Source organism: Corythoichthys intestinalis, chromosome 5, assembly GCF_030265065.1.
Source record: "Corythoichthys intestinalis isolate RoL2023-P3 chromosome 5, ASM3026506v1, whole genome shotgun sequence".
Classification (NCBI taxonomy): Eukaryota; Metazoa; Chordata; class Actinopteri; order Syngnathiformes; family Syngnathidae; genus Corythoichthys; species Corythoichthys intestinalis.
This window is the reverse complement of record NC_080399.1, coordinates 28,986,531-29,012,820: the sequence shown is the minus strand read 5'-3', so window position 1 is coordinate 29,012,820 and position 26,290 is coordinate 28,986,531. Positions and strand designations below refer to the sequence as shown.

Genomic DNA, 26,290 nt, shown 5'->3' with positions numbered 1-26,290 from the left:
CAAATCAATCTAACCGTATTCTGTGTAATAAAACACAAAAACAATATATTGTACAAACAAAATGTTATTACAAAACACAAATTTTAAAGACTTATAGATGTAGACATAAGGGTTTTCTCAAATATTCTTTACAAATCCATATAAATCTTTCTTGGCTCCTTGTTATAATAACCATTCCACCTCACAGTTGTCGTATCTAGATCCTAATTGTAGACAGCATGTTTATTGCACCGGTGTGCTCAAGGTTGCCCATGTTGAGATGCCACACCTGTGAGGCAGATTTGTGAAGAGATTTAGAAAGAAACGGTTTGGTAGTTTTGTAATTGCAAACAAAACAATCAAAAGAAAAAAAAAAAGAAAAAAAAACTTAAAAAAAAAAAAAAAAAAAGCCCTAACTATCAGCCCACACATAAAACAAAGATAATGACATATTTTCTATTTATAAAAATACATTATCTCTGCAACCTTAAAGGGATCCACGGATAGGAACACTTGTAGTTCTTAAAAGATAAATGTTATTATGAGTTAAAAAGATTGATATTGAAACCCCTTTTGATGTTTTTGTTTTTAGACAATTTGTAAAATTAGTTTAACTTGTAGGTCGCCATTGTTTTTGACGTCGGAGGACGGTGACGTCATATGGTTACGCTGCCGGGCTTCCAAAGTATGACTCGGCAATGTGTATATTTCACAAAACGAGGAGCAAAAGCAAAATGAACAGGAAAGACGGGATGAGACATGACAAAATGTGCTACACGAGCGAAACGTTGAGGCGAATTTGACACCCAAAGCACTACGGTGTGTTTTCAGCTTGTTTTGTTTAGATGCATACAGACAGAACATACTAAAGATGCCTTAAGAAAATACTAAAATGTAGTAATATCAAATAACGGTCGTTTAAATATGCTACGTGACTAATGTGGTCAACAGATCTGCAAGAACAATCTGCTTTAAAGCTACAACAAGAAAACACTGTGCTTAAAGTATGAGAGGGAAACACATGCGAAAAATATTTTGAGGCAGTGAAAAGGTAATAAAACACTCAATAAAAACACAAATCTTAAGGACTCGCCGCTTTTAACCGATGAGCGCATGTATGGGATGTCTCACCGCGTAGAAGGAATGGTGTACCGCAAGCAACATGTCACTTTTGCTCATTAATATTCATGACGTTAGCAATTGTTGCTCGGCGGGTCAACCTCCTGTTTGTCCCCAATAATAAATGAATGGAAATTGCGTACGAACGAAATGCTTACTGAGCTAAACCTACCAATTGATGCCAAATTCACTGGTAAAGATGTGGGAGAACATGCAAATGTTCAGTTAAAGAGATTGCTTGAGTGTCGAGGGCTAAAAAAGACAGGAAAAAGAGCCGACGTGATCCAAAGTTAGCTGTTTTATCGCCACCTTTTTGTTGTGTGCATTGCCTTCTGCCACTGACAATGACATTCTCCTGTTTCAACAATCTATCCTTTACCACCATATGCCCTGTCTTTCTTATATATTATATCCTCTGGTTGTCTTACATCTCTGACCGTTCTTGGGGACAATTTACATAGCTATTTTTGTGTAAAACGATCGCAAATGCTACTCGGACAGCCAACGAACATTTTTAATTTTTTCATTAAAAACAAACCTTAATTTATAATTTATTTACACTTCCCCCTTACTAAAGTGGGGTTTTTTTTTTAGAACAGAAAGGGTAACAATAGTGGCAGTCACATACCATTTTAATTTTTTTCAGGTCATTCATTGTCAGACAGAAGTAGCACGGCAAAACGCCACGCTAAAATATAAGTAAAAATACGAAAATGGCTTACCTCTTTGTCCTCTGTAGGACCATGGCTCCGAACGAAATGTTCACTGCATATGAAATGATAATGGCTACACCTTGCTGGCATTAAACTGGTCTCCTGGACGTCCACGCAAGTTGATCCATTCTTCACATTATTTCCTTCGAGTCTTTGGTTTCGGGAAACGTATGAGGAAAACATCCTTCATGTGTCGTAATGTCTGGAGTCGTTTCTACAAAAATATAACCAGAATTAAGGGGCTTCTGACTCAACAAGACATGGAAAAACTTATGCATGCATTCATTTTCAGCAGATTGGACTACTGCAACGGTATATTTACAGGTCTTGATAAAAAATCAGTCAGGAAGCTGCAGCTGCAGCTAGTACAGAATGCTGCAGCCAGAGTCCTCACAAATACAAGGAAGCTGGACCACATTACACCGGTTTTGAAATCGCTACACTGGCTTCCAGTGAGTCAAAGGATAGACTATAAAATACTACTGCTCGTCTACAAAACACTTAATGGCCTTGGACCAAAATACATGCTTGACTTGTTAGATTCCTATGAGACATCTAGACCCCTAAGGTCGTCTGGAACGGGTCTTCTGCATGTTCCAAGAACAAGAACCAAGCAGGGTGAGGCAGCATTTAGTTATTATGCTCCTCACCTCTGGAACACGTTACCCGAACGTCTGAAGTATGCTCAAACTGTTAGCTCCTTTAAAGTGCTTGTGACACGAAAAAGCATGTTTATTTCATAATACACGCGGTATTTTACGCTCCTGAATGATATGGACCGCTTGGATGTGTGTGGAAGCGATCGCTATATTTATTTAGTTTTTTGAATCCCGCGCCAGGAAAATGAGTGATTTCCGGCTTCGGTCTCGCATTGAGGAGGAGGGCGCTGTGACGTGTACGGTAGAAGACGTCCTCTTCACGCTACAGTGTACTGTTGTGTATGAGGACGAAGGATTCAGCTGATTTTGCGGATTAATACTTTTATTTTTTGCATCACGCCAGCCAAACGGCTGCAGAAAAATCATTCTGTATGCGGGAGAGGCGTATGCGCCTTTTTGGAGTTTCAAAAGGTTCCCATTCACCGTGGATATTTACTGTGGGACCATTGGACTTACAAGGAAGTGAGTAAACATCTTGTTTTGTATTATGTCAAATACGAATACAGTGATTACAAAGTAAACACTATAAAATTCCTTTAAATAAAGGACTACTTACGTTTGATCATTGATAGGCATGTAAAAAGCTATCCTCACGCTCATTAGCAGTTAGCACGTTAGCTACACAACAATTCCAGCCACCCTCCTCCAGGGAACGAACTGTAAATTGCTCTCCGCCGGGCGGTTTGCCGATCCGCAAAGAAACTCGACAACCGGGTCGTCATGTCAAATAATCCAGGCTAGTTATGTGTGATTTTCCACTTCGAAGACTTTGAAACATCCCTCGGTTCGGGTTAGCATGTCGGCTAGCTGTCACTCCTTCTGGTCTGTTTACATTCTCCGAAGCCGGGGAAGGGAAATGACATATGTCCGATTTAGGTGTCATAAAATATCGTTCGGCAGGTGTGACAGTAAAGGTAAAGTCGACTGTTTTGACCATTATGGAGTAATTTTGCCATGTCGTCTTGAATAAATGGATTTTTATTATTTGATATTCCATTTAGCACAAGATTGTTATTTGTCATGACCATGCCATTTATTTAGCAATTGGGGAAAGTACTTGGGTAAAAAGAATATCCTGTAAAAATATTGAAGTAAAGAGACAGAAACAATGACATTTTGCCGCTCTCTTCGTCGCGTTTTCCTCATTGTGAATAGTTCCCCCTCGACGGGCTGACTGGTCCTTCTCAAGCCATTTATATAGCTATTGGGGAAAAATACTTGGATAAAAAGAATATCCTGTAAAAATATTGAAGTAAAGAGACAGAAACAATGACATTTTGCCGCTCTCTTCGTCGCGTTTTCCTCATTGTGAATAGTTCCCCCTCGCTGACTGGTCCTTCTCAAGCCATTTATATAGCTATTGGGGAAAATACTTGGATAAAAAGAATATCCTGTAAAAATATTGGGAGTAGAGAGACTGAAACAATGACATTTTGCAGCTCTCTTCGTCTCGTTTTCCTCGTTCTGAACAATTCCCCCTCAATGGGCTGAATAGTAAAACCGATGAGCCTAGTCTACCGCTGACGTCATCCACCTGTTGGGGACGCTAAAGCCCTATAATTGTAGGCGTGGCTAACCGGCAGATTAAAAGACTAATTTCTCGTCATCTGCGCTTTGCTAAATTGTTGTATATGGTCGAATCGTCTCAAAATATGATTCTAATTCACATAATAATGCCATTTAAGACTTTTTTTCTGGTGTCGTATGCTCTTTAAATCAGGGCTAAAAACACTTTTGTTTGGCACTGCATATCCTCATATATATATGCATATATCTATATATTTCAACCTACCTGCCTTCTATTCCTCTTGTGCTTATCTCCATTGCTGATTTCAATGATTATTAGTAGTAGTTTTTGCTTTATTTTTATTTTTGTTTTATTTATTTATTTTTATTCTGTGATTAAATGCGATCATTTGTCTTGGTTTTTACGTTGTGTTGATTTAAATGTGATTTTTATGGTCTTCATGTGATGTAAAGCACTTTGAATTGCCTTGTGTTGAATTGTGCTATATAAATAAATTTGCCTTGCCTCGCCTTACAAATTCCATGGCAGCAGTGTTTGATCGACATGTTACTGTATATGCAGGAGTTCATTTGTGCTAGATCCTGCTGGAACAAAATCCGGCACCTCTTGAATTCGGCCTCCCTGTGTTCCGGGACTTATTTGGGCAGATTCGGCACCTCTCGTGTATAGAAAATGATAATAATATAAAAATGTTTTTAAAAAATGTATTGTAATAGCCCCAAATGGGGGGAAAGAAGGAGAGGAGCCATTGATGGCTTTCTCTACTTTATTGTGGCAACAATAAGAAAACAATAAACAAAATAACAACGGACTGCCGCCACATTCGACCGCGAACTTTTGCTTCTTGCTCGTCTCCCCCTCGCTTCCTACTACCTCACAGCTCTCCAGTCCCAGCGTCTTGTAAAGGCATCGTGCATAGTTACGGACATTACAGTATAAAAATAAAATAAGAGTATGCATAAATTTACATTTACAGAACAAATCCCAAGAATTGCATGTTGTTTATAAAAATTCAATGTCATTTGAATGAATCTGAGATTTGTTGATGGTCTGAAACGCTTGTCCAAAAAAATCACGCCCCTGACATTAAAGAAAAAAAAAAAAAAAAAAAAAAAAAAAACTTTGGAAATTTGCGGCATCTGGGGAGCAAGCAGCCAGGATCTAACGGGATTCCAACATGCCAAAAAGGCAGTCGCATTTACTGTCTTTTTTCAAAAAGAAGGAAAATGGTTCAAAACGAGTCAGAAAAGCAACAAATGGTGATAACGGCAGCTGCAGCGATCATGCTAACGGGTGCAGCAGGAGGCTACCGCTGCATCAGCTAGCCAGGTTCATGGACAGCCAGCGAAGCCGGGGCAGCAGGCTTCTACCGTGGCAGCAGCTGGTCAGGTTCAGCGCCACCCGGAGCCAGTAGTCAGCCAGGTGGACCAACAACAGCCGGAGCAGGCCAGTACCCTTATGGGAAATTCAGGTTTGGGCTGCACAATTTGTAAGGCGATGGGAACTTTGGGGCCAGAGAAGACTGGGGGGATGAAACTCGCAAAAGAATGGGTTTGGGTTATTTATTGTAATCTCTGATTTAAATTTTTTTTTTTTTAATGATCTTTTACAAGTTAAACTGTACGTTACTGTAAGTCCCACCTGTGGTTATGTGGGCAATTGCCCGTGCTTTGCAGAGTATAGCCTAAATAATTTTAAATTGTTGTCATAACATTTATACATTGGTTATTATCTGAAATTGAGGCTTGCAAATCCCGCAGCATGGCAAGTGGGTTGTTTTCAGCACCATTTTCTGCGTATGTTCGGGACCTGTGCCCATCTCGTCATCCCTGCACTGTCCTATGTACTTTGCGTTCTGGCACCTTATGATTTACAAATTAAGCACTGTGTATATGTAGTGTGTGTGTATTTTTTTATATAGCTACATTATGATCCATTGAAAACATTACTCTTTTGCTTCCTTATCCAAGGGATCATGGCTGTTTGATACCCAGCTATAATCCTTGAGCTGTTGGATGATGGAGAGGCAGTAACAGGGTTGGATTTAGAGTCCGAAATTTCTGATGAGGAGGACCCAGACTAGATTCCAGGTGGCAGTGGGAGTGGTCCACCTGGAAATCTAACTGAACAGTATCAATCCAACTCACAAGATTTGAAACTGTATGTGTCCTCTAAAGAAGAAAGTTTCAAGGACCAGGCGAGAAGCATGACTTTGCCTGTGAGCAAGCTGGCTAAAGCCGGCAATGGGGCGGGGGCGAAAGAATTGCCCTAAACCTCAGCAAATGCACATATATAGATTTAAATAATGCCTTAAAGCAGGGGTGGGCAAACCGGTCCTCGAGGGCCGCAGTGGGTCCTGGTCTTTGTTCCAACTGACCCAGCACAGATAGTACAACCAATAAAGTTTCAGCAGAAATGAGAAGCACCTGACTGCAATCGACTGAATGCACTTGTAAAACAGCAGATTGGTGAAAATGTGTTAACGAGTTATTTACAGCTTTAAAATTAATTAATCGTAATTAATCGCAATTAATCGCAATTCAAACCATCTATAAAATATGCCATATTTTTCTGTAAATTATATATATTATTCTGTAAAATAAATTGTTGGAATGGAAAGATAAGACACAAGATGGATATATACATTCAACACACGGTACATATGGACTGTAGTGGGCATTTCACTCTACTGTCATTTAAATCTGTCTATGCTGTCCTCACGCCGAAGCATCTACTTTTTCCAAAGCTAGACAGCTAGTGAACGATGCCTTAATAATCAGACTTCTTCCTTTTTCATCTGATTTATTAATAAAATGGCCTCAAACCATTGTCCTCTTTAGACCGTCGTAAAACTACAAAAAAAAAGTAGACAAGCATTGCATTAGCAACAAGGTTAGCTTAGCACGCTATACAGGTTCACTAAACATAAACAAAAAGCGTTTCATAAAAAATATAACATTTCGCTTACTAACATAATATGTACATTCTTTACAACAACCATACTTACGGACAAATCTTGTCCAAGGATCATATAAGCACAACATTACAACGTAGGCGTCAGCCCGAGACGTCGTGCAGCCATATTGAACTGGCAAGAATACAATAAACCATGTCGCAAAGCGACCACAAGAGTTCGCTGTTAGACAGCACAAAAAGCCTTGCTGTAAAACTTACCAAAAGATATAATACTGTCTCAGCGGGACATGTGCGTTAATCGCGTCAAATATTTTAACGTGATTAATTTAAAAAATTAATTACCGCGCGTTAACGCGATAATTTTGACAGCCCTAAAATAAACATAAATATAAAATGCATATGTTTGTTTTAGAAAAAATAAGTGTTTTGATTCTTCTTATCTCTTTTTATAAGGTGAATAAGGCTGACCACTTACTTCAGCCCCAGGACACCTGGGCAGCACCATACTGCCATTGTTGTGGAAGCTGCTATAGATGTTCTTCCAAAGGTGCACAGGGTCAAAGTAGAGGAAGATCTGCTTGTTGCCGTCGCCGTAGGGGTTGGTGTAGGACCATGGTGTTTCACTGAAAGTTATTAGATTGAAATATTACATAAAATAATACACGTAAAAGCTGATTGTTTTTTTAACATGGACGCAAAAATGTCTAAAATAAAATCTAGAGATACAAAATCCATCATGCCGCTATAGAAAATTTTCCATTGAAAATTCGTGTGAATAAATGCTTAAATCTCTGAATTCTTTATAGATATGGACGTAAAACATTCTCGATTCCTACGTTAAAAGCAAAAAAAAAAAAAAAAAGTGCAGGTAGCGTTTATTCTAAGTAAATAATGCGAATGTGCGGCTGGTCTTTAAGTTCTCTGTGGCGCCGCCTTACCACAAATCCACAACAAAAAGCTTTTTATGTTGAAATTCTTCTGAATAAATGCTTAAATCCCTGAAATGTTTTTATAGAAATGGACGTAAAACAGTCTCGATTCTTAGTTAAGAGCAAAAGAAACTGTGCAGGTAGCATTTATTTTACGTAAATATTGCAAATGTGAGGCTCGTCTTTAAGCTCACTGTGGCGCCGCCTTACCACAAGTCCACAACAAAGAGCTTTTTATGTTTAAATTCTTCTGAATAAATGCTGAAATCCCTGAATTCTTTATAGATGTGGACGTAAAACAGCCTCGATTCTTGGTTAAAAGTAAAAAAAAAAACAAACAAAAAAACGGGCAGTTAACATTTATTTTACGTAAATATGTCGAATGTGCTGCTAGTCTTTAAGCCACTGTGGCTCTGCCTTATCACCACAAAGAGCTTTTTACGTTGAAAATTCTTGTGAATAAATGCTTAAATCCTTGAATTCTTTATATGGATGTAAAACAGTCTCGATTCTTGGTTAAAAGCAAAAGAAACCGTGCAGGTAGCATTTATTCTAAGTAAATATTGCGAATGTGCGGCTCGCCTTTAAGTTCACTGTGGCGCCGCCTTACCACAAGTCCACAACAAAGAGCTTTTTACGTTGAAATTCTTTTGAATAAATGCTTAAATCCCTGAATTCTTAATAGATATGGACGTTAAAAAAACCTCTCAATTCTTGGTTAAAAGCAAAAACCGGGCAGGTGGCAGTTATTTTACGTAAATGTTGCGAGGTATGGCGCGGCTAATTTCTCCAATTGATTTTTTTTCACGTTTCAAAATGCATGGACGGTACAAAAAATATAATCTTTGAGTCCTCGAACAAATCACTCCTGAGACAATCCTTCTTGTTAAAATGCGGTCCAGATTTTGTTCCTTTTTTTAATGTAAACCCGGCATTGTGCTCAAAAGCATGGGTGAGAGTTTCACTCCCACCGATATGTAATAAATAAAGCTGAGTCTCACAGCCCCCTACGGGCAGGCGGGGCGCAGAGAATGACAAAGTTTCCAGTCAAGTACCTTGATGTCTATAGAAACAGTTTAAAGTGATACTCTACCTTAAATACATGTAGGCTCTAATAAACCACAATTGTTCTCTTGTACTAAAATATGTTGTTAGAAGCACATAAAATGTTGAATCAATGGCAATATTTTATCATATTTAGTACACATTTTGACCGATAGTTGGCGCCATGTTTTGCGGGCTCGCAGTGATGACGTAAATGGGATGTTTCCAAATGTGTAGCGTGTACAACAATTGCGTATTGCTGCCTAAACTCGCTTAGCAAAATGCCACGATGTGCTGCTTTTGGATGCAATTTCCAGTCAAAGAGTAACAAGCGGAGTGACGTGACTGGTCAAGGTGGAATTATTATTTTTTGTGAATAAATGTGCATTAGTGGAAGCTTCTCCCCTTTTTGGTCCCTGTATGCTCGTATGATACCTACCATGCGTTACAACTGGCGCCCGAACATTTTTCCTGGATCCTCAGTCAAGTATGGGATCTGTCTAATTTCTGGATCTGACGGTCCCACCGCGGCTGCAATATTGGTTTCGGATCTGTCTATTTTCTGGATACATCGGTCCCACAGCGGCTTTTGGGATCAGTCTATTTTGCGGATTCGATCGGTCTAATTCCTGGATCTTCCAGTGAGTGAAAAAGACGCGGATTAGGATTACTATTGCTATCTTTTTTGTTGACTATTCTTCGTGGGAGTTTTCCCCAAATCATACCAAATAATTAAAGCACTATGGCACGCTACAGTGACGACAGTGACTCTGACATGGACCTTACTTTTATGTTGGAGTTCGTCTGGGAACGCGTGTGTGCGTACCGCTGAGCTCCCGAGCAGATGTTGCGCCAGACTTTTTCGTTGTCTTTCATTTTGACTGACAGTGTCATAAAAATCCGGTCATAATCTATTTTTACCCGTCACTTACATTTTAAAAATGATAATAATGACATATTCAATAGTATTTAGTTTTCATTCATTTTTAATTAATATTCTGTCCGAAGCTTAACAAGAGGCAAACAGACAGCGGAGTGCACCAATCAGCGACGGGCAGACGTGCCGTTAGCAAAGCGACGAGGGCAGGACAAGGGACTTGCGCGCGGAAGTAAACATACGAGGAGAACGGAGTTTATTCAACATGGCTAGTGCGAGACAGACTGTTGTCAATGACTCGTGTCGATGTGTTTTAGCTTATTTAAAACTGAATTTACCGCGGACTGGAACATATTCTTGACTCTCCCGTCGCCATCCGTGTTGATGTAGAGACGACTTTCGGCGCGCAAGAGTGACGTTGCTCGTGAAGAACACGTCACACAAATAAACCAATCTGATTTGTCGATTGATTTTGTACCTACTCGAGAGGCTGTGTCCCAGACTTTTCTCTCAGTGTTTGAAAAATACAGGGAGAACAGTCTGGCCGTGCCAGGTAAACACTCAGTTGCCTTGACATTTTTCCGAGTAAGGCCAACGACGTCATGCATCAAGAGAGACAATAGCTAATTAATATGCTCACTCGCCACCCTGTGGTCTGGGGTGTGAATTGCAACCTGTCAAAATGACGGATGGACTTCCAGTTTTTTCCGTCACCGTTTTAAAAAACCGGTCAACGGCAGAAAATATTCGGTTAACGCGACCCCTGCTCCCGAGTAACGAGTGGTCAAGGTGAAAATATTATTTTTTGTGTGAATAAATATGCATAAGTGGAAGCTTCTCCCCTTTTTGGTATTTTTATGCACGTATCCTACTTACCACGCGATACAATGTACAAGACATGGATTACACTCGATTACAGGATTTGTTCCCGTCAAACTGTTGGCATGTACGTAAAGCATAAGACAGCTCTGGACACTAACAATCTACATAATTATACTGGGATAAGTTTGAAAACGCAATATCTTACCTTGGAGTTCTGCCAACAAAAACCAGAGTTCTCAACAGCATACACTCACTGTGCCGTTATCACTGAGACGCACTTGCAGCGAGTACATCACCAGTTTTGCCCAATTCTTCTCTTATAGACCCTACTCACATGACGTCACAACCACGCCTCCGCGCCATATTGTCCGTCTACTCGTCGTTTTGACGCATTACCGCTACGTAAATTCCTCCTATTATGGCGTGTTTTTCTGCTCGTTAACATCAATAATCAAAATGGTGAAGGCGTGTGTGGCGGGTGGTTGCAATAACAGAGAAGATAGACGGAGAGACTTGAAGTTCTACCGTATTCCGAGAGACCCGGAGAGGAGAGCGAGATGGACTGCTGCAATTCGACGAGAAAACTGGGCTCCATACGATTACCACGGATTATGTAGTAGTCATTTTATATCTGGTAAGATGCATTTAATATATACAGTGCCTTGCAAAAGTATTCGGCCCCCTTGAACCTTGCAACCTTTCGCCACATTTCAGGCTTCAAACATAAAGATATAAAATTTAAATTTTTTGTCAAGAATCAACAACAAGTGGGACATAATCGTGAAGTGGAACAACATTTATTGGATAATTTAAACTTTTTTAACAAATAAAAAACTGAAAAGTGGGGCGTGCAATATTATTCGGCCCCCTTGCATTAATACTTTGTAGCGCCACCTTTTGCTCCAATTACAGCTGCAAGTCGCTTGGGGTATGTTTCTATCAGTTTTGCACATCAAGAGACTGACATTCTTGCCCATTCTTCCTTGCCAAACAGCTCGAGCTCAGTGAGTTTGGATGGAGAGTGTTTGTGAACAGCAGTCTTCAGCTCTTTCCACAGATTCTCGATTGGATTCAGGTCTGGACTTTGACTTGGCCATTCTAACACCTGGATACGTTTATTTTTTAACCATTCCATTGTAGATTTGGCTTTATGTTTTGGATCATTGTCCTGTTGGAAGATAAATCTCCGTCCCAGTCTCAGGTCTTGTGCAGATACCAACAGGTTTTCTTCCAGAATGTTCCTGTATTTGGCTGCATCCATCTTCCCGTCAATTTTAACCATCTTCCCTGTCCCTGCTGAAGAAAAGCAGGCCCAAACCATGATGCTGCCACCACCATGTTTGACAGTGGGGATGGTGTGTTCAGGGTGATGAGCTGTGTTGCTTTTACGCCAAACATATCGTTTTGCATTGTGGCCAAAAAGTTCAATTTTGGTTTCATCTGACCAGAGCACCTTCTTCCACATGTTTGGTGTGTCTCCCAGGTGGCTTGTGGCAAACTTTAAACGAGACTTTTTATGGATATCTTTGAGAAATGGCTTTCTTCTTGCCACTCTTCCATAAAGGCCAGATTTGTGCAGTGTACGACTGATTGTTGTCCTATGGACAGACTCTCCCACCTCAGCTGTAGATCTCTGCAGTTCATCCAGAGTGATCATGGGCCTCTTGGCTGCATCTCTGATCAGTTTTCTCCTTGTTTGAGAAGAAAGTTTGGAAGGACGGCCGGGTCTTGGTAGATTTCCAGTGGTCTGATGCTCCTTCCATTTCAATATGATGGCTTGCACAGTGCTCCTTGAGTTGTTTAAAGCTTGGGAAATCTTTTTGGATCGAAATCCGGCTTTAAACTTCTCCACAACAGTATCTCGGACCTGCCTGTTGTGTTCCTTGGTTTTCATAATGCTCTCTGCACTTTAAACAGAACCCTGAGACTATCACAGAGCAGGTGAATTTATACGGAGACTTGATTACACACAGGTGGATTCTATTTATCATCATCGGTAATTTAGGACAACATTGGATCATTCAGAGATCCTCACTGAACTTCTGGAGTGAGTTTGCTGCACTGAAAGTAAAGGGGCCGAATAATATTGCATGCCCCACTTTTCAGTTTTTTATTTGTTAAAAAAGTTTAAATGATCCAATAAATGTTGTTCCACTTCACGATTGTGTCCCATTTGTTGTTGATTCTTGACAAAAAAATTAAATTTCATATCTTTATGTTTGAAGCCTGAAATGTGGCGACAGGTTGCAAGATTCAAGGGGGCCGAATACTTTTGCAAGGCACTGTATTTAGAGGGTTTTGGGCTGACAACCACAATTAAGATCATTGCGAGGCTAATCGCCGACAACATACAGTTTCAAATTCAAGATGCTTATTTCTTCCACCATCATTACATTTTGAATAATATTTAGCTGGTACCAAGTGAAAGAAGCTGGCCTCGTCTACGGATCATCAGTTAAACAGGTGTGACCAAACCTTTTGCAAAGGGGGCCAGATTTGGTGTGGTAAAAATGCGGGGGGCTACCTTGGCTGATTTACATAGAACAATATATTTAAACAAATGTTAGCAAGCCCTTCTGTGTGTCACATTTGCTTTATTATTATTTTTAATTCATAATTTCAGTTCTCTTTCGACACTCGGGCTCTTGCGAAATACTGCTGCTGTGAAATTAAACCAGCTTCAAGTTGCTATAATTTCTCGCTGCGTATCTTCCCTGTAATGTCGTACATGTCAGCGTGTCTTGTTCGGTAATATTATTGTGTCACATTGAACTCTTTGAAAACAGCGACTGTCTCTTTGCAAATGAGGCAGAGACATTTGTTGCGTGTTTTATTGAAGAAATAGTCCAATATCCACATATCCTTGGAGCGTCGGCCATCGCAGTCAACTTTTTTTTTTTTTTGTCGCCATTTTAGAAATCACACAGGGTAATGTTGCTTAGAGTGCTGCTCTTAATGTTTTTCAAAGTTTCGTGAGAATAGGCCGAGTCTCTGTGGAAAAGATAGTTGTAGATATCAGGGTAGCAGATGTCAGGCAGAGAGGGCGAAGACAGCGGGTCGAAAAATATCGATTTAGGCATCAAATATGGATCTGGCGAATGGATAGACTGAAGCTTTTCCACATAACGCCTTTTATGCAACGCATCCAATGAGTTTACAGCGTCTGAAAGCACTGGGGCTTCCATGAATTGATCTATAAACTGAACGACTAATTGAAACTATTGAGAATTGAGCTAAACAGAGACGGACAATATGGCGGCCGGATACAGCGACACGTCATTCTGTGACGTCGGTGAGTAGGGTCTATAAGGTACAGTATTTCCTGTTCTCATTTTGCCTTTGCTGCTCGTTTTGTGAACGACCGACAGTGCTGTCCTGCTCTTCACTTTTCCAATCTGGTTCAAATTGGAAGGGCAGAACCGACGACATGTTGGGGTAGCTAAGAGTGACACTCTAGAAGTTCGGCCCGGTGACGTCACTGCACTGCGACGTAACAAGAATGGCAACCTATCCCTTGAAATAATTTTACAAATTTTATTCAAACGAAAACATTAAGAGGGGTTTTAATATCAAATTATTATAACTCATACTAATATTTATCTTTTAAGAATTACTTGTCTTAAAGCTCGAGGATCACTTTAAAATATTGTAAAATGACTTTAGTGCCTTTTTAATGCTTTCATGCAGAGGGAAACGCCATAGACACACAGGCTAACGATTAGCATCTATATGACAATGCTGTAACCCTTCAATAAATGGAATATCTCGAGACAAATGGTGCAGCAATATATGTACACAGTCTATTTAATCACCTTCACAGGAATATATTCTTTATTTTCCACAAAGAGCGAATAATATTATCGCAGTAATGAGAAGCCGTGAGAGGAGCTGAGTCTCTGGCTTAGTACAGTTTATCTGTATGTCTTTCATACTATGCCCCCGGCCTGCTCAGTCCTGCCTGGCATGCTGCGGCACATTGTGGTACTACACTGAATTGTGAATTTGTGCTTGTGCTCATACTGTAAAATCTCCCAAAAGATGATCGCTATACGTTTTTCTTCACTATGACATCATTTCCTCACACTTGGTAAGATGAGCACAGCTATAGTACAGTGGCGGTGGCGGCGCGAATGCTAATGAAATGTCACTTTAGTGCCGGGTGATCGCCTCGCTCTGCTTTTTCACCAGCACGGCGTCTTCGCGGTAGGGAAAAAAAAAACACCGAGACTCCCCCCAAGGGATGGAAGGCATGTCAATATCATCGACCGTCCTCACTCAATAAGGAGGACATTCCGCCGCACTCTAACCTCATTTTTTTCTCTCCCACCTACGCAAACAACAACCTCGCCACCCCCCTCAACCAACCCCAATCCTCTCTCCCTCCACTGACATATCATCATGCTGCAAGGCAAACTTCTAGTGACATTTAATTAGGGAGTTTTCCCGCCAAGACGGCATCCGGGGGAAAACACGCTCTCGACTCGTCAGCATGAAGTTGTCACTGTTGAAATGTTGTGTTTTAAGTCTTCTCTCAATCTTGTCTTCCTCTCCACAGTTTGTGTGCTGTACACTCAGGGGATAGCAAACAGGGAATGGAGAGAGGTGAGTCACAAATGTCATTTTTGGAGTCTAAAATGGTGGCTGGTGACTGTTGGGAGACACCGACAATAGGAACAAGACTGTTGTTTTCACACTTTTTGCACCACAAGAGGATCAAACGTTTCTTCAGGTGTTTTGTTGTCAACAAATGTATTATGCATCACACACGGGAAAGCTACCAAATGCCAGCAAGCAGGTTAGCGCACCCTTTTGATGCCTTCTAATGGGCAAAGTCCAGATTAGTGTAATTGTATCCCAGTGGGATGCGTTGGTGTTACACTTGCGGGCTACTGGCATCATTAGAGTTTTTTTTTTTTATATATATATATATTTTTTTTTTTGTCAACTGCAGTGAAAACACAATTGAATTAAACACTTGTAACAATCTTCACAACAACATCTTCACATTGATCCAAAATGTAAATGTTTTGCAACTGACTTTTCGCTTGTCTTTTTCGAAAACATTCACAGACAGTTCACTGAATACTCTACATCAGTGTTTTTCAACCTTTTCTGAGTCACGGCATGTTTTTGCATTGGAAAAAATCTCGCGGCACTGCACATACCAAAAATGTTCCAAAATTACTTTATGTACGAGGGGTCTTCAAAAAATAATGCACCCAACTTTATTATGTATCAACAAATTATAATAGCAACATGTATTATATATCAAAAGAAAGGTACAAGTGTGAGGATTACATTTTTACTTCTCTACATAGTCTCCACCTCTCTCAAGAGCTACAGTCCACCTACGAACGAGGACATGTATACCAGTGTTGTAGAACTCTTCTGGTTGATCTCTAAGCCAATTCTTGACAGTTTTCACTTCATCGTCATTGCCATATCGGTTGCCCCGAAGTCCTTATTTCACTGGACCAAAGAGGTGGTAGTGCCAAATCAGGAGAATATGGCAGAAGTGGTATCACAGTCCATCCAAATGAAGTGATGACCTCCATGGTCCTGATGCTTGTGTGAGGACGTGCATTGTCATGTTGGAGGAGCATATTTGTCATGTCCAAGTTGGGCCGAACACGTCGAATTCTTGCTTTGAGCTTCCTAAGAGTCTCAATGTATACCTTAGAGTTAATAGTTTCCCTCTTAGGCAAAAAATCCATAAGGATTACACCTTGAGAATCCCAAAAAACTCAACAGCATAAGTTTTGTTAGGATTGACAGAAGTGGATGGGCGACCACTACGGGGTTTATCGGCTATGCTGGCTTTACCTACCTCTTCATGGTCTTCAGTACTGTTTTTAAATTGCTGTACCCATCTTTTTCCAGTACTATAGTCTATGGTATCATCCTTAGACATTTTCCAGCCGGTTGTGAATCCTCAGAGGGGTTTCTCCCTCTGCAACAAGGAATTCGATTACAGCTCTTTGTTTCTGACAAACTTCAAGTGGTGCAGCTGTTTTAGAAGCTAGTTTAAGCTTTAAAAATCTGAAAATAAGAAAAACACATATAACAATCGCAAAAAGGTGTGTCCTATCATGTTTGTGCCAAATATAAACAAGATTGGTAAAATCCTGTACAAGCAATGCACTTGAGTGCATAACTTTTTGAATGCCCCTCGTACATTATATTTATTTCTAAAATAATTTCTCAATATTTATATGTACTCAGTGTGAAACTTTAGCCTGTTTAGATAAACACAAAGCCGATATCTTGGCTGGAATCCTCTTCAGCAGCTCTCAGTCGCTGTCTGGTTTTATTTACTATAGCAGTTAGACTTGAAAAGCTCAGAATTATCAGACAAGAGGACTTTAGCAATGTCTTTAACCGCATCAGGGCCGAACATCTCGCTGACAATGGCTTTGCAGGCAGGTAGTATTAATGTCATGTTGGACTTTTTGGATTTAGCAACAAGTTCAGCAATAAGTCTTTTAGGGCTTTCTCATTGACATTTGTAGTTTTTCTCAAAAAAGTTGCCTGTTTCTCTTATACAATTTATGATGCAATTCATAACGTTATTAGGGTGGCCCCTGTATGGTATTTTGAAGGACACTCCATTTTGTAACAGCACGCAGACGTCGTCGGGTGGAGTTGCAGTAGGAAGGAAGGAGTAGATTGAAGGTTCTTGGTCGTGTGCTGGCAAGCGTCGAGGTGTTGCTCGTGTCGCGTTCAAGAAATGCTCGGATTTCTAGCCATCAGCCACCTTGCTGTCCTCGACAATGTCTTGGAATAAAACACAGGGGGAGGATTGACGGTCGTCACATATTGATAAAATGGAAAGGACACTTTCATGTACAGTGCCTTGCAAAAGTATTCGGCCCCCTTGAACCTTGCAACCTTTCGCCACATTTCAGGCTTCAAACATAAAGATATAAAATTTTAATTTTTTGTCAAGAATCAACAACAAGTGGGACACAATCATGAAGTGGAACAAAATTTATTGGATAATTTAAACTTTTTTAACAAATAAAAAACTGAAAAGTGGGACATGCAATATTATTCGGCCCCCTTGCGTTAATACTTTGTAGTGCCACCTTTTGCTCCAATTACAGCTGCAAGTCGCTTGGGGTATGTTTCTATCAGTTTTTCACATCGAGAGACTGACATTCTTGCCCATTCTTCCTTGCAAAACAGCTCGAGCTCAGTGAGGTTGGATGGAGAGTGTTTGTGAACAGCAGTCTTCAGCTCTTTCCACAGATTCTCGATTGGATTCAGGTCTGGACTTTGACTTGGCCATTCTAACACCTGGATACGTTTATTTTTGAACCATTCCATTGTAGATTTGGCTTTATGTTTTGGATCATTGTCCTGTTGAAAGATAAATCTCCGTTCCAGTCTCAGGTCATGTGCAGATACCAACAGGTTTTCTTCCAGAATGTTCCTGTATTTGGCTGCATCCATCTTCCTGTCAATTTTAACCATCTTCCCTGTCCCTGCTGAAGAAAAGCAGGCCCAAACCATGATGCTGCCACCACCATGTTTGACAGTGGGGATGGTGTGTTCAGGGTGATGAGCTGTGTTGCTTTTACGCCAAACATATCGTTTTGCATTGTGGCCAAAAAGTTCAATTTTGGTTTCATCTGACCAGAGCACCTTCTTCCACATGTTTGGTGTGTCTCCCAGGTGGCTTGTGGCAAACTTTAAACGAGACTTTTTATGGATATCTTTGAGAAATGGTTTTCTTCTTGTCACTCTTCCATAAAGGCCAGATTTGTGCAGTGTACGACTGATTGTTGTCCTATGGACAGACTCTCCCACCTCAGCTGTAGATCTCTGCAGTTCATCCAGAGTGATCATGGGCCTCTTGGCTGCATCTCTGATCAGTTTTCTCCTTGTTTGAGAAGAAAGTTTGGAAGGACGGCCGGGTCTTGGTAGATTTGCAGTGGTCTGATGCTCCTTCCATTTCAATATGATGGCTTGCACAGTGCTCCTTGAGATGTTTAAAGCTTGGGAAATCTTTTTATATCCAAATCCGGCTTTAAACTTCTCCACAACAGTATCTCGGACCTGCCTGTTGTGTTCCTTGGTTTTCATAATGCTCTCTGCACTTTAAACAGAACCCTGAGACTATCACAGAGCAGGTGCATTTATACGGAGACTTGATTACACACAGGTGGATTCTATTAATCATCATCGGTCATTTAGGACAACATTGGATCATTCAGCGATCCTCACTGAACTTTTGGAGTGAGTTTGCTGCACTGAAAGTAAAGGGGTTGAATAATATTGCACGCCCCACTTTTCAGTTTTTTATTTGTTAAAAAAGTTTAAATTATCCAATAAATGTTGTTCCACTTCACGATTGTCTCCCACTTGTTGTTGATTCTTGACAAAAAAATTAAATTTCATATCTTTATGTTTGAAGCCTGAAATGTGGCGAAAGGTTGCAAGATTCAAGGGGGCCGAATACTTTTGCAAGGCACTGTATATTGAAACTTGATGAGTCTAATCAAATGATGCGTGCTGGGGTCCACATTGTCGCAAGGTGGCTGATGGCTATAAATCCGAGCAATTCTTGAACGCGACATGAGCAATACCTCGCTCATCTGTACACGACTGAAACCTTCTTACTTCCTCCTTCCTTCCTACTACAACTCCGCCCGAAGACGTAAAAAAAAAAAAAATGCAATATTGGCTATTTTTTCCACGGCACACCTAAAGATCTCTCACGTAGTGTTGTATCGGTCGTGAACGATTTGTTCTTTTTGAACGAATTGTTTGGGTGAACGAGACCGAACTAATCACCTTCTGCACTGATTCGTTCTATGAAGTTTGGGCTTGTTAGCTGCGTGGGAGGGCGTTGAGCAAGCGGCAGCGTCTTCTGACATCGCACACGACCAATCAGACGCCAGCCTCATCGCGGGCAGGGGAGGGAGCGGAAACAGAATCAGGGCGTCTGTCACTCACTTCCACGTGTGGCCAATAAGCAGCCAGCGTGCACGCAGGGGGCAAGCCTGAGTTTTGTCACTTCCCGTTCACTTACTCAGTCCTCCAGCTCCTGACCGAGCTTGTTGCTAACTTCACTTTCCAGTCATGCAGTGAACGAGTCAAAAAATGAAAGAAAATGACTGTCACATATTTAATTTGTTAATGTGGAGCCTATCATATGCTGCTCAGACAGACAAAAACACCACACAAACCTAGCGAGCATGGTAGACATACTATCAAATTTACAGTAGTTTAAAACACTCGCGGGTAGCTAAGAGGCAAGCAAAAGCTGAGCTGCTGTCGCGTGACGGCAGTGCAGGGGGGAGAGAACTGTCATTGTATGGAGGCTTCTTGTCAGCGATATTTACCTCATATGTGCACAGAAAAAAAGAATATTTAGTATGATCACCATAATACTGATTTGCAATGAAACTATATACATGTCCATTTTTTCCGAGTGTTTTATTTATTTTTTTCGTGTCAGAGCGTGCCGGGTGTGTTTGGTTTGACAAATTATGTCCATCCATCCATCGTGCTACTCAAGCGGCCAAAAACAACGCACGCGGGCACGGGAGATGTCGCAATATGTCTACATTTTTCTTAACAGACTAATGAGAGTAGAAAGGCGACATCGTAAAGGGCAAACAATTATTTCTCGTCAGCATTTGACGATCTGAGATGAGGGGACGACAGGGGAACTGACCGGATTATTTTATTTATTAATACCAGTGATTTGCAATGAAACTCTCATATCAAAATGTAGTATTGTTTTCATTTCAGAGCAACACATTTGACAACTAGCTATTTACACTTTAGTTTTACCAAAACTAATAGTGATGAGCATAAAACCAAAAACACAACAGAACGTGAGGTAAATATGATGTTGGTCGTTCGATAATTAGAAATTAAACTTTCGATTTATTTTTATTTTCGTGACAGCAAGCATACCGCGTTGGCTGGTAGCCGCAGCATTGTATATGTGATCAAGATCATGCTAAAGAAAGTCCGTGTGCCCCTGACACCAGACCCCCACTCCCCCCACAAAAGGAAAATGTTTAACTGTGTCCTAAATCGAAATGCAAGCACGAGCCATGACTTTGATCCCATAGAAATACGACAGACGACGCAGAAGTTCTCCCTCGCTTTTGCAGCAGCGGGAGGGAGACGAGGCTGGGAAAGCAGAATGATATCGTCTGTCACTCATTTCTGAAACTACGACGAGCGGTCAATGAGGAGCCTGTGTGCAAGAGAGGGAGGGACCAAGCAATGTCACTTCCCGTTCAGTTATACTGCGAAGCAATCTTTGGTGATTCGTTCGGCAACGTCACTTCCCGTTCACTAACCGAACGATTAATTTGGGCGGGGAGGGGAATGAGGGGGGCGAACGATTCGTTGAACGATTTGTTTGAACGAGTCTTTTTACTGAACGAACTGGAATGGATTCGTTTCCTTAAGTGAACGACAGATCCCGTCACTACTCTCACGGCACACGAATGTGCCGCGGTACACTGGTTGAAAAACACTGCTGCACATGTTCTGTAGTGTACAAGTGAATATAAGAGTGAATTGTTTTTATACTTGTTTCCTGTGATTGGCTGGGGACCTCTCATCCAAAGTCAGCTGGGATGGGCTCCAGCACACTTGCAATTCCAGTGAAGAGAAATGGTACAGCTGAATTGATTATTCGATCTGATTTTTCTTTTCACAGTTTGGCAGGACAGAAGTGATCGACAACACACTCAACCCCGACTTTGTGCGGAAATTTATCGTGGATTATTTCTTTGAGGAGAGGCAAAATCTACGTTTTGACCTGTAAGTTAACCATGGATTCGTGTGTGCGTGTGTGTTCGACTCTATGCATCGGAGCAAAGCTAAACGTGAAATATTCATGCTGTGCGCGGAAGGGAGATGTACGTTATTCCGCCTTTTAAATAAAAGACACATTTTCTTGTCACTTTTTTTTTCCCGAGCAGCGTTCTCATTCCGCTCGGTTGCACCCGGAGAAGAAAAATAAGCCAATCTGACTTGAAGGCATTTTTTTTGGGAGACAGTGATGGCTAAGTTGGGGTGTCCATCAGGAGGAACACATCCTGAGGAAGACATGGAGCACTTTGTTGCATCATTAAGGCTAAGTTAGTGAAGAGAAAATGGAGGGTATTTAGTATTATAGAATACAATTTGTCGTGTAAACAGTATTTTTTTTGGACTGCCCAGTGCCCAGAGGGTGTTCTCGCTTACTTAGTTCTCCACGTTTTATTCCAGGGGTGTATAAACATTGATCGTCAGAGCCAGATTTTTTTTGCCTCAGGACTGATTAATTACATAAATTAATTGCGGACTAAAAATGGCTACGTCTGTGTTGCTCATGGACAGACCACAATGAAACTTGGTAGGTATACTCTAGTGTTTAACTCAGTGTTTTGAATATGGTTGTGTCAGGAAGGGAATCTGGCGTTAAATCTTGTGTTCCAAATCTACTATGCAAAGTGTCTGTTTCGTTATGGCAACCCTTTAGAGGAAAAGCCGAAAGGGATCTCTCTCCGTCATTCTAGGAAACTACGCATCAATTCGTTGAGCCTTATTTTTATTTTTTTCTCATGACTGAATAATGACATTAGTTAACTGAAAATATATTGTTCCATGCAGCCAACAACAGCTAACACTACTGTTTACATTGACTGTCGCTGGGCTGCTATAGACTCCAATCACCAACGTCACACAAAGACGTGTCGCTGTATTGTGCCGACATATTGTTCGTCATTGTGTGTCCGTATTCTCAATGGTCTCAATTTATCGTGCAATTTATAGTGCAATTCATGGAAGCCCCGGTGCTTTCCGACGCTGTAAACTCATTGGATGTGTTCCATAAAAGGCGTTATGTGGAAAAGCTTCGGTCGATCCATTCGCCAGATCCATATTTGATGCCTAAATCGATATTTTTTGACCCGCTGTCTTCGCCGTCTCTGCCTGACATCTGCTACCATGATATCTACAACTATCTTGTCCACAGAAACTCAGCCTATTCTCACGAAAGTTTGAAAAACTTTTAAGAGCAGCACTCTAAGCAACATTACCCCGTGTGACCCTTTACTTCCAATTTTCTAAAATGGCGACAATCAATAAAAAAAAAAGTTGACTGCCATGGCCGACGCTTCAAGGATAGGTGGGTATTGGACTATTTCTTCAATAAAATACGCAACAACTGTGTCTGCCTCATTTGCAAAGAGACAGTCGCTGTTTTCAAAGAGTTCAATGTGACGCGATATTACCAAACAAGACACGCTGACATGTACAACAACATTACAGGAAGATACGCAGCGAGAAATTAAAGCAACTTGAAGCTAGTTTAATTTCACAGCAGCAGTAATTCGCAAGAGCCCGAGGGTCGAAAGAGAACGCTACAAAGGCGAGATTGTTGAAATTATGAATTAAAAAAATAAATAAATAAAGCAAATGTGACACACAGAAGGGCTTGCTAAAATTTGTTTAAATATATTGTTCTATGTAAATCAGCCAAGGTAGCCCCCCACATTTTTACCACACCAAATCTGGCCCTCTTTGCAAAAAGTTTGGACACCCCTGTTTAACTGATGATCCGTAGACGAGGCCAGCTTCTTTCACTTGGTACCAGCTAAATATTATTAAAAAAATAATGATGGCGGTAGAAATAAACATCTTGAATTTGAAACTGTATGTTGTCGGCGATTAGCCTCGCAATGATCTTAATTGTGGTTGTCAGCCCAAAACCCTCTAAATATATATTAAATGCATTTTACCAGATATAAAATGACTACTACATAGTCTGTGGTGATCGTTTGGTGCCCAGTTTTCTCATCGAATTGCGGCAGTCCATCTCGCTCTCCTCTCCGGGTCTCTCGGAATACGGTAGAACTTCAAGTCTCTCCGTCTGTCTTCTCTGTTACTGCAACCAACCGCCACGAGCAGAAAAACACGCCATAATAGGAGGAATTTACGTAGCGGTAATGCGTAAACACAACGAGCTGACGGACAATATGGCACAAAGGCGTGGTTGTGACGTCATGTGAGTGGGGTCTATTGGTGTGCAAACACCCCAATACTGGCGGCCAACTACTAGAGGGCGATGTACACAAATCTCTACTCGGATTAGTCAGTACAGATTGCGGTCGTTAACCAATTACTGATTATTTCTCCGTGGCCCGGTAGCAAATGTTGGGAACACCTGTGCTCAAGCACAATGCAGGCTGTGACGAAGAGCGCACATGTCCTCTACTGTCCAACTCGTAACCTACGGCAACAATAAGTCCACAATTAGTTAATCAGCCCTTATCCAAAAAATCAGAAGGTGGGCTCCAAGGATCAATAGATACTGGCCCATGCTATACAATGTAGCTGCCAAGTTTCAAGAAGATCAGTTCAAGAATAATGAAGGAGTAGGACTTCAAAGTTAACAAAAGAAGAAGAAGAACAATTTGAGTGGTGACTTGACAGGCCTTCAGAATGAATGTCCAATTAAAAGCAATCAGTTAAATATTTTTTAAAATGTTTTCATTTTATCTGTTTAATGTTTCAAATACCTCTGAGATTTCAAAATGTATAAATAATGATTCAATCATGAGCATTGTAAACCATCAAGGACATTGAATAAATGCCCCAGAGTGAAAGCATTTTTGGCTAGTGGCCATTTTGTGCTACAAGTAAGGACTAAGAGGCTACTAGTGTTGACGTAAGCCTACATGTTTGGTTTAGTTTTATCAGAACCAGTAGTGTTGATTTGTGTGGTAGGGCGGGGCCTACTAGGAAAAATGTAGCACGACTAGTGGAGAAAACATCACTATTAAGATATTGTTTTCTTTCACAAAGAAGTCTAATCCATGTTTAAACAGCTTTCCAGATATCCATGTGTTATTTTGCAACCTCTTTTGTGTGTATACGTGTGGATTTGTGTGCCGTTATTAGTCATCAGTGCCCCCCGCCAACGCCCCCCCCCCCCCCACTCCACCCTACACTCACACACCCAATAAGGAGATGGACAACACAGAAAGTGGAATCCTATCTGGCATGATGCCAAGTGATGTCATCCACAAATTTGTGCTCACGAGGCGCCACGGGATATCTGTGTGCACGTGTGTTTGGGCGCGTATGTGTGTGTGTGTGTGTGCACGTGTGGTTGAATCAACATACATCCATCATGTTGTTTAGAATGCCACTCTTCCCTTCCTTTTGCTCAAACATTCATATAAATACAAGCACATACACACACTTGTCAGTGTGTCTCATTACGAAACAGAATCACATGAATGATTCATGAGGCGTCCAAAGTGACAGAGGCCGACGGAACGCATGAAGCGCACCTGTGCCTTTTGCCGCCAGCAGCCCCCCCCTCCACACACACACACAGCATCTCTACATTAATTCCTGCGCCAAGGTGTGTGTGTGTGTATATGTTTTCATCATGTCTCCAAAAAAATAATGTCAGAAGAATTCAACTAAATAACTACTCTCCATTGAAGACCATTGATGGCAACAGAGGTCCAATCCATTTCCAAAGAATAGGGCGTCAATGGCACTGAAACATCATAATTCACCGCCAGCAATCAACTTTCAGGGACCCTGGTCACTACCGTGGACAGTTATTCAAAAGTTGACACTTATGACCTTTAACACTTTATAGCGCTGGTGACTAATTTTGGTCAATTGAAAAACTTTCAAATTGCAGTGATCCTTCATTTTTCGCGGTTAATGGGGACCAGAACCCGCCGCGATAAGTGAAAAACCGCAGAACCCAAAAAACCCCCACAAAAAAACACACAGCTTACATGTTTTTTTTTTTTTTTTTTTGGTAGGTTCTATTTATTTATTCGATTTTAGCATTGGAAAGAGATACATGTAAGACATGTTTTTCCACTTTTTTACCCCAAAGTTTAATTTTATGATGTATGTATATGGCGGAAAACACAGACAAGACTGAAAAAGCGGCTTCTGCTCTTGCACTCCTCTTTAAAAGAAACTGCTGTATTTTAAGCCAAAACAACTGTTGTGTTTGATAGAACAATATGTCTATGCTGCCATAGCAGATTCATCGCGCATTAAGCCCCCAAACTTTTTAATTTGTCCGTTTTACCCTGGAAACACGCGTTTACAGACGTCGCACAACCGCTTTTGTTTCAACCCAGCCATAAAACGAACATAATTAATTATATTTATTGTTCAAAATGTCTGTCATTTTTAGCTTAGAATCATTAATTAATTCTATTTCAAGCTTTCCAATGATGTATCACATATGCATTTAGGACAATTTTGAAATTTGGCCAAATTGGGGGTTTCAGAGCGGAACTTCAAGTCACCTGAGTGTTTTCCGCAATATATAAATATTAAGGCTGTCAAACGATTAAAATTTTTAATCGAGTTAACCATAGCTTAAAAATTTATTAATCGTAACTAATCGCAATTCAAACTATCTATAAAATATGCCATTTTTTTTTAGTGTACATAAGTACTGCATTTGTTTATTATAACAATAAATCAACAAGATGGCAATAACATTATTAAAATTCTGTTAAAGCGATCCATGGATAGAAAGATTTGTAGTTCTTAAAAGATAAATGTTAGTACAAGTTATAGAAATTTTAAATTAAAACCCCTCTTATGTTTTCGTTTTAATAAAACTTGTAAAATTTTCAAACAAAAAATAAACTAGTAGCTCGCCATTGTTGACGTCAGTAATAATTATTGGCTCATGGTTG

General features: G+C 40.6%; 1 protein-coding gene across 1 annotated transcript in view; it reads left to right on the top strand.

The window, feature by feature from the left end:
* Positions 1-26,290, top strand: part of LOC130916006 (copine-8-like) — a 112,989-nt gene that overhangs the window by 22,579 nt on the left and 64,120 nt on the right. Inside the window, exons 6-7 of the mRNA XM_057836332.1 lie at positions 15,142-15,188; positions 21,274-21,377. Coding sequence (XP_057692315.1) covers positions 15,142-15,188; positions 21,274-21,377 — 151 coding nt within the window. The remainder of the gene's footprint in view (positions 1-15,141; positions 15,189-21,273; positions 21,378-26,290) is intronic.